This window comes from Lagenorhynchus albirostris, chromosome 14, assembly GCF_949774975.1.
Source record: "Lagenorhynchus albirostris chromosome 14, mLagAlb1.1, whole genome shotgun sequence".
NCBI lineage: Eukaryota > Metazoa > Chordata > Mammalia > Artiodactyla > Delphinidae > Lagenorhynchus > Lagenorhynchus albirostris.
This window is the reverse complement of record NC_083108.1, coordinates 85132169-85145533: the sequence shown is the minus strand read 5'-3', so window position 1 is coordinate 85145533 and position 13365 is coordinate 85132169. Positions and strand designations below refer to the sequence as shown.

Genomic DNA, 13365 nt, shown 5'->3' with positions numbered 1-13365 from the left:
GTAGGTCCTTGTTGGTTATCTATTTTACATATAGTAGTGAATATCTGTTCATCCCAAACTCCTAATTTATCTCTCTCCCCCCTGCCCTTCCCCTTTGGCAACCATAAGTTTGTTTTCTATGTCTGTGGGTTTATTTCTGTTTTGTATATAAGTTCCTTTGTTGTTAGTGTATAGAAATGCAACAGATTTCTGTGCATTAATTTTGTATCCTGCAACCTCACTGAATTCATTGATGAGCTCCAGTAGTTTTCCGGTAGTGTCTTTAGAGTTTTCTATGAACAGTATCATGCCATCTGCAAACAGTGACAGTTTTACTTCTTTTCTAATTCGGATTCTTTTTTTTTTTTTGAGGAAGAGCTATTTTAATTTTCTATTAAACATTCTTCCAAAAACATGATTTTACTCCATATCTTACCGAGTTATTAGAAATAACAGTAGCATTAGAAAAACTAGGAAGGTAAAAGTAGGGAAAACACATCATATGCTGAAGTCTGATATGAAATTTACCTTAAAAAAAAAGGAATAAAAAGTAATATTCCTTTAAGTTGAATTAAAGAAAAAAAACTAGGAAGGTAAATTAAATGTGGCTAAACTAAACATATGAAAAAGGAAAATTATAACAAAGGAAGGAGAGCTTTACAAATTTAATTAATATGAGATTATAATGTGAAAACTGTGCATCTCAAAGCAAACTTTGTTCAATTATTTTTAACAACAGTGTTTTATGATTCTAATACATTGATATTTTTTCAAGAAGGAAACTCACTTAAAAAATATTTTTGTTTTAAAAAATAGGCCTGGGCTTCCCTGGTGGCACAGTGGTTGAGAGTCCGCCTGCCGATGCGGGGAACACGGGTTCGAGCCCTGGTCCGGGAAGATCCCACGTGCCGCGGAGCGGCTGGGCCCGTGAGCCATGGCCGCTGGGCCTGCGCGTCCGGAACCTGTGCTCCGCAACGGGAGAGGCCACAGCAGTGAGAGGCCCGCGTACCGCAAAAAAAAAAAAAAAAAAAAAAAAAAATAGGTCTGTGTTCAGCTATAGATTTTTTTCTCCCAAGCCTTGATCATATTTCTTTGATTTGGGAAGAAAATACCGTTTTGATGGCATGAAATGCAAAACTTTAGTTTTTTTTTTTTTTTAAATCCCAGTATAGAATTTTAAAAATTATCAATGGAAAAGAGATTAAGGTCATAAGTGCACAACACTAATTACTGGCCAGCTACTGGTGTCCTGTTTCTTCCCTAGTTCTCCCAAGGAAAACTTAATGAATCTTCAGCAGAATAATTCTCAAATATACTTTATAAGTAAAATAAGGGCTTTTGTTTCCATAGTTTGGGGATTTTGCTATTCCTAATTTTATTCTAAAACTCAACTTTACCCCAAACCATAATTACCATATTAACTTCATAATGCACAGTTGTATGCAGTTCAGCAAAGCAGTACTACACCATCAGGTCCTATTCACCCAGAGCTTAGGAAAAGCAGGATTGGTCACACCCCTTTAAAAACAAATCTCATGCTATTTGCCAATGTGTAGCTTCAATCTAAGTTCTGACAATGAAATATATGGATAGATATCTATACATCTCATCTTGATTTTCAAAGGTAGGCAATGGGAGTTCTTCACAGCTTAGCTTCGCCTGGCTGAAACTGACGATTTTGTAACTTCGTAGCTAGACCCATGTTGCCAGTGATTTTCAATTTGCCTTGAAAGAAGGACGACTGAGGATTCATTTTACTGGTCATCAAAGCCAGTAAGTCCGAGTCAGCCACTGTAATTGTGCAGTCGGTCTTCTTATCTGAGTTAGGGAGCACCGGTCCTTTGCCATTCTTCACGTCCACCACCCAGGTGGCTTCTTTACCTCCAGGGCCATCCTTCACCTTGAGGGCAAAAATATCACCGATTTTCTTCACAAACTGCTCTCCTTCCTCTTCAAGCTTCTTCTCAATCTCCTTAAAGACTAGATTTGCCTTAAATCCATCAACTGCAGAGCCGGTTGGAGCAGCCTCAATTTGATGAGTTCTAAAAGAACTGGCAGCTTCAGGAAAATCCATCTTGTACAGCGTGACAACTACAGCTCCCCCGGTGCGTAAATTCTGCTGCAGAGCTGGATTCCTTTTATTTCTTTTTCTTCTCTGATTGCTGTGCCTAGGACTTCCAAAACTATGTTGAATAAAAGTGGCGAGAGTGGGGCTTCCCTGGTGGCGCAGTGGTTGAGAGTCCGCCTGCCGATGCCGGGGACACGGGTTCGTGCCCCGGTCCGGGAAGATCCCACATGCCGCGGAGCGGCTGGGCCCGTGAGCCATGGCCGCTGAGCCTGCGCGTCCGGAGCCTGTGCTCCGCAACGGGAGAGGCCGCAACGGTGAGAGGCCTGCGTACCGCAAAAAAAAAAAAAAAAAAAAAGGCGAGAGTGGACATCCCTGTCTTGTTCCCTTTAGGTCTTTAATCTAATGATTCTCAACTGGGACCACTGCGTCCTCCGGGGGACACTGGACAATCTTCGGATATCTTTTTGGTTGTCACAACTAGGGAAGGAGGTTGTCACAATTTGAAGATGGGCAACTGGCATCTAACACCCTACACTATCCTACAGGACAGCCCCACAGATAGAGTCAGTCGCCAGTGCCGCGGTCGGGAAAGCCTGTCTGTAAATTCTCAGAGATCCTTTCTGAGACATTTTAATGTAAAATTGCAACTCTTCCAAGACACCTGACCCTCTTCTTTGCTTTCTTTTTCTCTATCACTTATTGCCATCTCATACACTATACATTTTACCTATTTAGTTTCGTTTTTATTTGTCTTCCCTCACCAGAGCATAAAGTCCTAGGATGACAGGGACTTTTGTCTGTTTTGTTCACTTTTGTAACCCCTAGTGCCTGAAATGGCCCCTGGCACATAACAGGTGCTCATGAAATATATGTTGAAAAATGAATGAATGAATGCATCAGAGCTTGTGGGTCACATTTGACCTGCATGGTGTTTTTAAAATAGCAAATTAGTTACCAGCATTGGAAAACCATTGCATTCAATTTTGTTAGCAGCCTGAACCCTGAACGCATTTGAGTCTTCTACCGTGATGTCTTTGCTGGTCTCATAGACCAGACTGGACGCTGCTGGGAGGGACAGTGCTGCTGGGAGGCGCTGCTGGGAGGGACAGTGGGCTGCAGCTGTCCTCGGAGGTATTGAAAGCCAGCCTCAAAGGTGCCCATAGCCCGCAGCAGGCTCCCTCCCCTTCTGTCCGCTTTCTCCCATCTTTCCCCATCTCTCCACCCGTGATAGCTAACTGCCCAAATGTATTTACTTATTTTGCTACTATTCTCTTAATTTTAGCTTTTGCACAATGTCCCCGCTGGCAGTATGCCAAGTGTGACCCCCCTGCCCACCAAGAGCCAAGCTGAGCACCCCTCGCTGGGCAGGCTGCAGACCACGCCCCGGGAGACTGTCTGGCAGACTATTTCTTCACGCAAACTACTGGCGAACAACAGGAGGTTCTCTCAATGGAGAATTAAATGGCCAGAAACCATTTCAACATCCCCAGAGCAGAGTGTTGCCAAGGCAACCAGGGCATGTGCCCTTGGCGGGAAAAAGGTACCTGGCTCCCCACTTCCTCCCTCAGGGGACACTCAGGGCTGCTCCTCCCACATTGCACCTGACACTCACCCACCCACCGCTCACACGTGGGAACATACACGAGGAGATGGACTCTCAGTGGTGACTGCATGTTTTATAACAGCAACCAATGTTCTCTGAGGGCTTGCAGTAAAGCAGGAACCATTCTAAGAGGTAACGTGAATGGTTACCTAAGAGGTAAACATTCTAAGAGGTAACATGAATCATTCACTGAATCCTCACCGTGAACATACGACAGGGCTACATTTTAAAAATCACATCCGTATTTCAAATGAGGAAACAAAAGACAGAGAGGTGATGTAACTTGCCCGAGGTCACACAGCTGGTGGTCAGTGAGTCAGAACTTAAACACCATCGACCCCAGAGCTCTGCTCTTAACCATGGTGCCCACTGGTTCGGTGCTCATTGAGTTGTTGGCTTTGATTCTTATCCCTTTTCTTCTACGGTGGGAGAATGACTCTATTTCCTATTGATGGCAAACTGGGCCACGTGACTAGCTGTGGCCAAGAGAATGCAGAGAAAGGTGACGACCAACCTCTCTCCAAGCTCAGACTCAAGAGCTGTCGTGTATTTCTGCCAGCCCTTGTGAACTATGCCACCAGAGGAACTTAAAGTAGCGGAGACCTCTCAGCCCAGCCCTGGAATGAGGCACCTGGACAGATCACAGCCCGACCTGCAGGGACGGCGGGTCCACCCCAGCCTGGCCCACAGACCACCAGACGACCCGCAAACGCGTAAGCAAGAGGACACGATCATCGCCGTCAACAACTGAATGCTGGGGTCACTTGTTACACAGCAGAGCTGACCGAGTTATTCTGCTAAGAGCTGGGGTGAACAGGACGCTGCCTGGACCTCTCAGGAGGTCTTATATTCCCTCTCCTGTCCTCCCCACTCCATTCCCCCTTTATCCTACCTCCTTTCTCTCCTCCTTAGGCAGTGGGGCGGACACGGCAGGGCTGGGAGGAAAGCAGGACTGGGAGAGCCCTGCTGCCAGGTTCAGGAAGGGCCCGCGGTTTCGGGAATTCTCCGAGTCAGAGCTTCTCATCCAGGGGCGGTGACTTCTGCCTGGCCCCAGCTTTGGGCTGGGAGCACGCTTTCCTTTCTCTGTGTCCTGTTCTCCCAAAGAACTTCTGGCTTATGTAGCATCTCACCCACAATCTGCACTCCCCCCTCAGCTGCCAGAGAGCAAGTTTTACGTTTGCAGGAGATCTGCTGCCATTTCACTACTAAAGTGTCTGACAGCTACTCTTCGGACATCTCTGGAAAAGAAGAAAAGGAAAAAGGTAGGGAAAGCAGGGCTAAGCAGTATTTCTGAGACGATGTCTCTGCTTTCCTCCTCCTTGCTTCCTGCCTCTCACTTACAGATGGCCAAACAGAAATCTGTTCTGTGATAAATCACACTTTATCCAGCTGACAATGCAAATGCAAATGCCAGGACTTGGAGATGCCGAGTGGTTCTCAGCTCAGGGCTCTGGTCCACCCGGGAGCTGGTGACACTCCCGGTCAGATGTGGGGGTCTGGCCTATGAGGGTCAACTGGACAGCAGGACCCTCGCCAGGGTGGTCAGGCCCAGAGGAAAGCGGATTTCCTCACTGGAGTGTCCCCATGTGTGGCCAGGCTTGCATTTGAGTCGTGGCTGACCCCTCACTATACCTCATCTAGCAAACGAGGATTCCTTCTTTCTATAAATACTTCCTGCACTGCTATTATGCACCAGGCGTTTTTCTAGGCACCGGAGATGCAGAAGGGAGTGATAAGGAGACTTCGTTAAGGAAGTTCCATTTTGGGGAGTGTGGGGATAGATGCTAACAGGTCAACAATAAGGTAAATGTGGGCAATAAATGCCATGAGAAAAATAAAATAAGGGAACAAGCAGGGGAAGTGATGTCTAGACAGATCCTACTATCAGGAAGGTGGCGGCCCTGAGATATTTGGGGGGAAGAAATTTCCAGGAAGATGTTCTTATCTTCCTTATCTAGTATTTATTAAGCGCCTGCTGTATGCCAAACTCTGTGCTAAGAGGACATAGGTACTGACTCCTTTTGTCTTCACTAAATCATTTTACAGGGGCGGGGGGGGGGGGGAAACTGAGGCCCAGAGAGGTTGGCTAACTTGTCCAAGCTCACACAGCCAGTTGGATTGGACTTGGATCTGAAAGCAGTTCTCTAGCTCCAGAAACGTTCCCTTTAAAAAAAACTTTGCCAATTTAATTGGTGGAAAGTTATTTCAGTTCTTTCATTTTGGAATTAAAAAGAAAGTTCTTGAGGTCTGTGATCAAGCCTTCTTTCTCTCTGTGACTTCTTGCAATTCCCAGATACTAATAGACAAGAATTTTATTAAACTGTCTTTCTCTCCTTCTCTTTTTAAAAGTTTGTCTCATATAATTATGCCCAATAACTTGTAGGAGATCAGGGCCTCATCTGCGTCACCTCAGCACATCCTGCTACAAGGAAAATTAGACGCAACGTAGTTTTTTGGAAGAAAAAGAATCTTTCTTTGATTTTTTAAAAACACCTTTACTGAGATATCTTTGACATATCAAAGTGTATCTATTTAAGATGCACGACTTGATGTTTTGATACATGTATCTACTGTGAAAAGATCACCACAATCCAGCTAAACAACTTATCCATCTCCTGACACAGTTACCATTGTCTGTGTGTAGGTGTTGAGAAGATTTAAATTAGAATCTATTCCCTTTGCAAATTTCAAGCGTCCAGTACGGTAAGCCCTGATCCTTTACTGCTCTCTTATACTATGCAAAGACCCTAACGTAGGCATATTTTGACCTGCTGTAGAAGCAGAAGGAAGGTTGGCAGATACAAGGTCAGAGAAGTCGGCGGGGGTGTGTTGGGCAGGGAGCGAAAAGCACCCCAGATTTGCTCTTACAGGAGAATTACATTGGAAAACCCGCAAATACAGAAATTAGCCCAGTGCCCGGCGCACAGCAGGCAGACAGGGAATCCGTGGAGGGCTGGGCAAGTGGAACATATTAGCCCCTAGAAGTGTGTAGACAAGGGGCTTTGATTTTTTCAGTCTTGAAGAGGAGAATGGGGTAGAAGCTTCCAGAATGACAGCCTTAAACAGCTCTGCCCCTCCTGTGTGTGCACAGCTCTCTCCAGCTTGTGCCCTGGACCACCCACTGCACCATCAGCCTGGCTTTCTCCCTAAAGATGTCACTTGAGATCCTAACGTCCTGGGACCCAGGACACAAGGCCTGGAGCTGTCCTGCTGAGGGGACTAGGTGCCTCACAGCTTCTCTTTGAAACTCCAGCCTCGTAAGAGCTTCCCCACAAGACGGAAGCCTTATTTCAAAAGCAGCAGCCCCCCCCCCCCGAACACTGGAGTGAGGAGGAAAAGGCTTAATTATAGAGGAAACCAGGCAGCAAGGATGGGAATGATCCAGCTACGCGGATCAATATGGGAGTTTGGGGAGGGATGTCGCTGGAGCCCCAGGATGAGAACTGCTGGCCATGACCACACCTGTCTTCCCTCAGAGCTCAGGGGATCTGATGCAGCTGGAAGGCTAATGAGTTTGGGTTTTGGAGTAAGTCTGTTACATTGTTACGTGTCAGGTATTTTCTCCTCTTCATTTTCCTTTTCTGATTTGGAATCACTCACACACTAAGGTGTCAATTTGTCAATTTCATTGTCAATTATCCTAGTGCTTTGTGCTGAGTAATTTGTCATTTTATTTTATTATTTTTTATTGGATTATAGTTGCTTTACAGTGTGGTGTTAGTTTCTGCCGCCCAGCGAAGTGACTCAGCCACACGCATACACACATCCCCTCCCTCTTGGACCGCCCTTGGCCAATCACAGGACCCCTCTCCTCCAGGGGGAGCTCAGGGCAGAGTCTTGCTGGGAGATCTCAGGCTCTTCCACTTCTTCTCATCCTTTGCCTCCATCAGAGTAAGTCACTGCTTTGGCTAATGTCACCAAGGGAAACCTGCTCCTGGCTGGGGCAGGAGTAGGGCTCTTCTCTAACCTGGGCCAAGTTAAGAAATGGAAGAAAGGCCCTGGGACAGGGGAACAGGGACAGGGTGGGTAGTAAAGAGCAAGGCCCTGGGGTGGGAAGGGAGAAGCCTCCACTCCAGGCACCCAGTCCTTTTCCCTGTGGCCCCAGCCCTAGTTGCATTTGGGGATCCTCTCCTCCCTCACATTAGTCCGGAGTTTTGGATGAATCTCGGCCTCCAGTCTCCAAAGCAGGGTCATGTGATGACGATCTAAGCCAATCAGAGCTTCACATTTCTCCGGTCACAGTGGTTGGCTCAGGGGTGAGCACGTGACTTAAGCTGGTACAACTGGAGGGAATCTCAGGAATTTTTCAGGTGAGACTGGACAAAGGATACTTGCTCTTTTCTGCTGGAATGCTCCATGTAAAGAGATGGTTTTGTAGCCGCCTGTAGCCACCTTGGGACAGTACGACTCGTCTGAGATGTCAGTGAGCACAGAGGATACTGAACCAAGAGAAAGAGAGCCAGACATAAACTACTGATTGATAATTCCATGTGAGCTCCTGGATGCAGCCATTCCTGAAGCCAGAATTGCTTACTGTACAGAAACAGAAGCCAAAAACAACCCTCCCTTTTTTGCTTAATTCAGTTTGAGGCACGTTGTCTGTTAACCAAAATCATGCCCTCAGATAGAAGAGGCAAGAGCTCTGCTGCACCAGCCCAGACCCACCTGTATGCATCCCTCCCCATCAGTGTCTCAGCAAGGAGGACGAGCGGAGACAGGTAAGAAGGCACAGCTGTCACTAGGCTGACACTGCATGGTGACTTTTAATCCTCTGAGAGCTCGTGGAAAGGAGAGTGAGAGTAAACGGGGAATAATAAGCTGAATTCCAGCTCAGATACAGTGGATAGTTGTTATTTTTGCTCCCCAACACCCACTCATCTTATCTCCGGTTACAGTGTTTAGGTGTTTTGAGGGGAATCTCCCTAGATGCTCATGCTCAGTCCCTGTGCTTCAATGGTCTTGACTTCAGCTACACAGTGGGGTGTACTCATAACATCACCCTGCCCCTGGCCACGGGGATTGGTCCAGGAACGGTCACATGACACTGTCTAGCCCAGTAACAGGAAGTCCAAGGATTTCTGATGGAGTGGAAGTACCATCTCATTTCTGGGAAGCTGTGGACGTAAGGCCTCTGGGGACCACATATAAAGAGTCAAAGGCAGAGCTTAGAGGGGCAGAGAAATTGATTTCTGAATCCACCTGTGCCATAGACATTTAAATAATAAGACAGTTTCTCCCCTCACTTATTAAGCCAATTTGAGAGTCTTAATCATTCAACAACCATATCATCCTTGATAAAGATATGATGAACCATCGGGAGGTTGGCATATGATATTGCCTGAGACCAAACCCTTGTTCTCAGATGGATTTCAGGTGAGAGGTCAAAGCAGGGCAGAAATGTTAATATCTGGCAGGAGAAAAAGCTAACACAGGAGGAGAACTGTTTTCCAGATCGAAATCTGTCCCAAGGCCAACCAGATACGCGATTCCAGGCTGGACTTTGCTACCCTGTGCTACATGGAGCTGGCCAGAAAATTTTCTTCAATGCAAGAGCCAGCCACGCCCAGCTGCAGGATCCCCGGGGCTTCAAAACCTCTGTTCTCAGTTAAACAAATCCAGATGGACTTCCCTTGGCTCAAGTAAAGTCTGACTCGTAAGTAAACGGTCTTATCTTTTGCAAAAGTCTTTTATTAGAGCACAGTATTCTTGGGAGCTTAAGACAGAGGGTCGGAACAACCTGCTCTTTCTTGGCCAGTCCCAAGCATTAATGCGTGGCTTAGTTCCTACCAGTTGCAGGCTCTGGGTCTTTGCTTCCCAAAGAACGTCTGTGATGATGGAAATGTCCTACACCTGTGCATCCAATGCCCTACCGGTGCGCTGTCCAACATGGTAGCCATGAGCCACCTGTGTGGCCAGTCTCACCCTCTCTCTGAGGGTGACAACCACAAGTGTCTCCAAACATTGCCAAATGTCCCCTGGCAGACATACGATCACCCCAGGGAGAGAACACTGGCTCTAGGTCTACCTGGATAGTAAGAAGAGCTAACCGAATGCATCGACCTACCTGCTTTACTTTTATAACTATGTTAAAACTCACAACAATCTTACGAGGTTGGTATGAGTATTACCCATTTTGCAGATGAATAAACTGAGGCTTGAAGAACTTGTCTGTGGCAGAGTGCAAGCTCTTAGACATGCTATTTCAACTGTTGGCGCTACAAGGAACTTTCATGGAAGGAACTTCCTTGCTTTACACTGGAGACCCCCAGCCCAGAACTGGGGCACAACTGGGCAGTGTCACTCAGCCTAGCCTGATGCCCGGGACTCCTTTGCTGTCCTTGACTTTCTTTCATTCTTAGAACCAAATGGCTCTTGAGGATAAAGACCTTTTGGCTTTTCTTCCAGAGCCTGTCTGATATGAGAAGCAAAAACGAGCAGCCCTCTTCCCTCCTTGGGAAAGAATTTGCCCATTTTCCTACTGGGCGAGGGAGTGCTACTTACAGCGGGAATCAATCTCAGGGACTCTTTAAAAACTTCAAGCTCTTATGAAAGAACCTGGCTCTCTCAAGGACTCAGAGCTGTGGAATCAATAGTAAATTCAGTGGGGAGGAAGCTTTGTGCTGAGGGGAGCCATTGCACGGGGAAGAATGTCTGTTGCTTAGGTGAGGTTGCTTTCCACGCACCAGAACTCCTTTGGTCAGCAGGGGAAGCAGGGCCCCGTGGTTGCCCATATACATTATTTTTAGCTCTGCACCGGAATCCATTAGCTGGAACTGTGCCCTGGAGGTCAGACAGGCTGCACTGGAAATTCAATAAACGAGCTTTCTTTAATGGTATTTTGAATCTCTGCATCCGCACCCTGTCGGGGGAGAGCCTGGCCTCTGTGACCTCAGAAGCTTTGGGGAAAGCACAGGCAGGGCTGCAGCCCAGGGTAGGAGCCACCCGGGAAGTACAGGGCGGGGCACCCTAGTGTCAACCTGGTTAGGATGGGGGGCTGGAGAGAGCACTGGGAAAATCAGGGATACACAGTCATAGCAGGCATCGATAGTCGTTATTTTCCCTGCCACCAGCGGGCCCAAACGCCTCCTCCTTGGAGACCTATCCAGTCACCCTTTACGCCCAGGCCACGCCCTAGCACGGCACCTGCCGCATTTCCTTTGCGGTCCTCGTCACCACCTGTGATACGCTTATCTGTTATTGTCTGTTCCCTCCATGCCAGGCTCCATGAGGGCAGGGGACATGTCCTATTTGCTGCCACGTCCCCAGTACTGGCATGGTACCTAGAGAAAGGCCAATACATCTCTGCTGAATGAGTACGTTGTCGAATCTAAGACACCATCACTTCGTGGACCACAAGTGAGAAAACCTCTGCCAACGAATCTGTGCCGTGCCGTCGGCTGCATGGCTCAGCTATGTTTCAAGCACGTTCAAGTGTGGATGAATGTGTAGAGTAAGGACTCTGTGACGGTGGTTACTTGGATGTTGCCAGTACTTTTGTCCCTGTTATGTGTCTTCCCTCCTCGTACTATTCCTGGGCTTCCGTTGGGCACATCACTGCCCTTCTCTGGGCCATTGCTTTTTCATTCCTTGAACGTCAATCAACGCAGACGCTGATGTTCGCACGTCTCTCCACTCACACGTCACTACTCCTATTGACCTAAACACCGAACACGCTGCAAACCACACCCCTCTTCACTTGCGGTTCCTTCACGCCCCACACTGACGTAGCTTCGTTTCCCAAATGCCCTCCAGTCGGGGATATTCATGAAGCATCGCAAGGGAAGAGGAGAGAAAAGGCAGGAATGTGTACCTCGTCTCTGCAGAACAAACCAGGACAGAAAAGCCCTCTGTGTGTACGTTTATATATAAACAGACTCACACACACGTCTTGATGTGTCTGTGTTTATGATCACATGAGCACGGAGAAAGGCATAGAAGGAGATCAGGTAGGTCATTAACACTGATTACCTGAGGGCTGGAAAGGTGTGCTGTAGCGTGTGTGTGTGTGTGTGTGTGTGTGTGTGTGTGTGTGTCTGTCTGTCTGTCTGTAGATCTGCCAATTTAATTAAAAAATTTTTTTCCCTTTATTTTTAATTGAAGTATAGTTGATTTACAAGTTGTGTTAGTTTCAGGTGTACAGCAAAGTGATTCAATTATACATGTATATACAAATCTCTTCTTTTTCAGATTAATTTCCATTATAGGTTACTACACGACATTGAGTATAGTTCCCTGTGCTATACAATAGGTACTTGTTTATCTATTCTATATATAGTCGTGTGGAACTGTTAATCCCAAACTCCTAATTTATCCCTCCCCCCTTCCCCTTTGGTAACTGTAAGTCTGTCTTCTATGTCTGTGAGTCTATTTCTGTTCTGTTTCATAAGTTCATTTGATCTGCCAATTTTAAAAGTCCATGATTAAAAAAAATAGTTTGTATGATAGGATCCCATTCTCATAAAATTACATCTCTCACATGGTTATCCATAAAGTGTCAAAAGAGATTATGTACAAAATGATCGCCTAACTTCTTTAGTAAGAGACCACGTACTGTACGATTCCATTTATACGAAATGCCCCGAAAAAGGCAAACCCATAAAGACAGAAAGTAGATTCGTGTCTGCCCAGGGCTAGGGGTGGGGATGGAGGTGGACAGTAATGCAGTGACAAAAGTATTCCAAGACCGGGTCATGGTGATGGTTGCCCAGCTCAGTAAGTTTCCTAAAATGTCGCTGAATCATACACTGGAGGTAAGCTGCGTCCAGTTCTAATTTTTTTTTTTTTTTGCGGTACGCGGGTCTCTCACTGTTGCGGCCTCTCCCGTTGCGGAGCACAGGCTCCGGACGCGCAGGCTCAGCGGCCATGGCTCACGGGCCCAGCCGCTCCGCAGCATGTGGGATCCTCCCGGACCGGGGCACGAACCCGCGTCCCCTGCATCGGCAGGCGGACTCTCAACCACTGCGCCACCAGGGAAGCCCCAGTTCTAATTTTTAAATAACACTGTGCTTACCACACAAAATACACCTGTAGACGGCCAGGCTGTAACCCCTGGCTTACCTAATAGGGTCATCAAGGGGACTGCCTGACTCAGGGTTAAGTCCATTCCACGTGTTGGCTTCTAGGTTAAGTCCTTTACTTGATAAATGAGACTCATGAATCCTCACCAGGACCTTTTGAATTAGGTACGTGATCGTCCCCACGTTACTCAGGACTAGAGGGAATATATGAATCGCCCAAGACTGCATAGCTTGGAAATGGCAAAGCCAAGAAGAACTTGCTGGAAGAAACTGCCCATATGATCCTCTTGTGTTTCTCGACATCTTACAAACAGAGACTCGACTGTCTTTGTCTGAATGGTCTTTTCAAGGATGTTTATATGGTGAGAAGCCTCAGGAGAGAGAGACAGAGTCCCCTTCTGGAGCAAAAGGCAGGCAGGCTGATGGCTCAATAGAGCAGAGATACTGTCTCTGTCCGGGAGAAGGCGAGGCAGGCTTTCTGCCTTAGCTCAGGCTGTGATAGCAAAATACCACAGGCTGGGGGCCTAAACAGCAGACATTTATTTCTCATAGTTCTGGAGGTGGGGAAGTCCAGGATCAGAGTGCAGCACGGTCGAGTCTTGCTAAAAGCCCTCTTCCTGGCTTTCAGACAGCCGCCTTCTTGCGGTGTCCTTACACGGCAGAGAGAGGGCAGGCTCTAGTCTCCTCCTCTTTTGAGA

At 47.1% G+C, this 13365-nt stretch overlaps 3 protein-coding genes across 3 annotated transcripts in view; 1 reads left to right on the top strand and 2 right to left on the bottom strand.

Annotated features, from left to right (window-relative positions):
- The window catches only part of SLC15A4 (solute carrier family 15 member 4), a 120593-nt gene extending 108916 nt beyond the window's left edge, over positions 1–11677 (top strand). Inside the window, exons 8-9 of the mRNA XM_060170311.1 lie at positions 9102–9303; positions 10870–11677. Of these exons, the coding sequence (XP_060026294.1) occupies positions 9102–9259 (158 nt within the window). The 3' untranslated portion in view covers positions 9260–9303; positions 10870–11677. The remainder of the gene's footprint in view (positions 1–9101; positions 9304–10869) is intronic.
- The window catches only part of TMEM132C (transmembrane protein 132C), a 366604-nt gene that overhangs the window by 18811 nt on the left and 334428 nt on the right, over positions 1–13365 (bottom strand). The window lies entirely within an intron of this gene.
- On the bottom strand, positions 1622–2101 carry LOC132504258 (sterol carrier protein 2-like). The gene has a single exon (XM_060121455.1). It carries the CDS (start codon positions 2051–2053, stop codon positions 1622–1624), a length of 432 nt encoding a protein of 143 aa, XP_059977438.1. The 5' UTR covers positions 2054–2101.

What these genes read in the sequence shown, in the direction of transcription:
- LOC132504258 (XM_060121455.1), bottom strand. Translation starts at nt 2,053, where the DNA reads ATGGATTTTCCTGAAGCTGCCAGTTCTTTTAGAACTCATCAAATTGAG.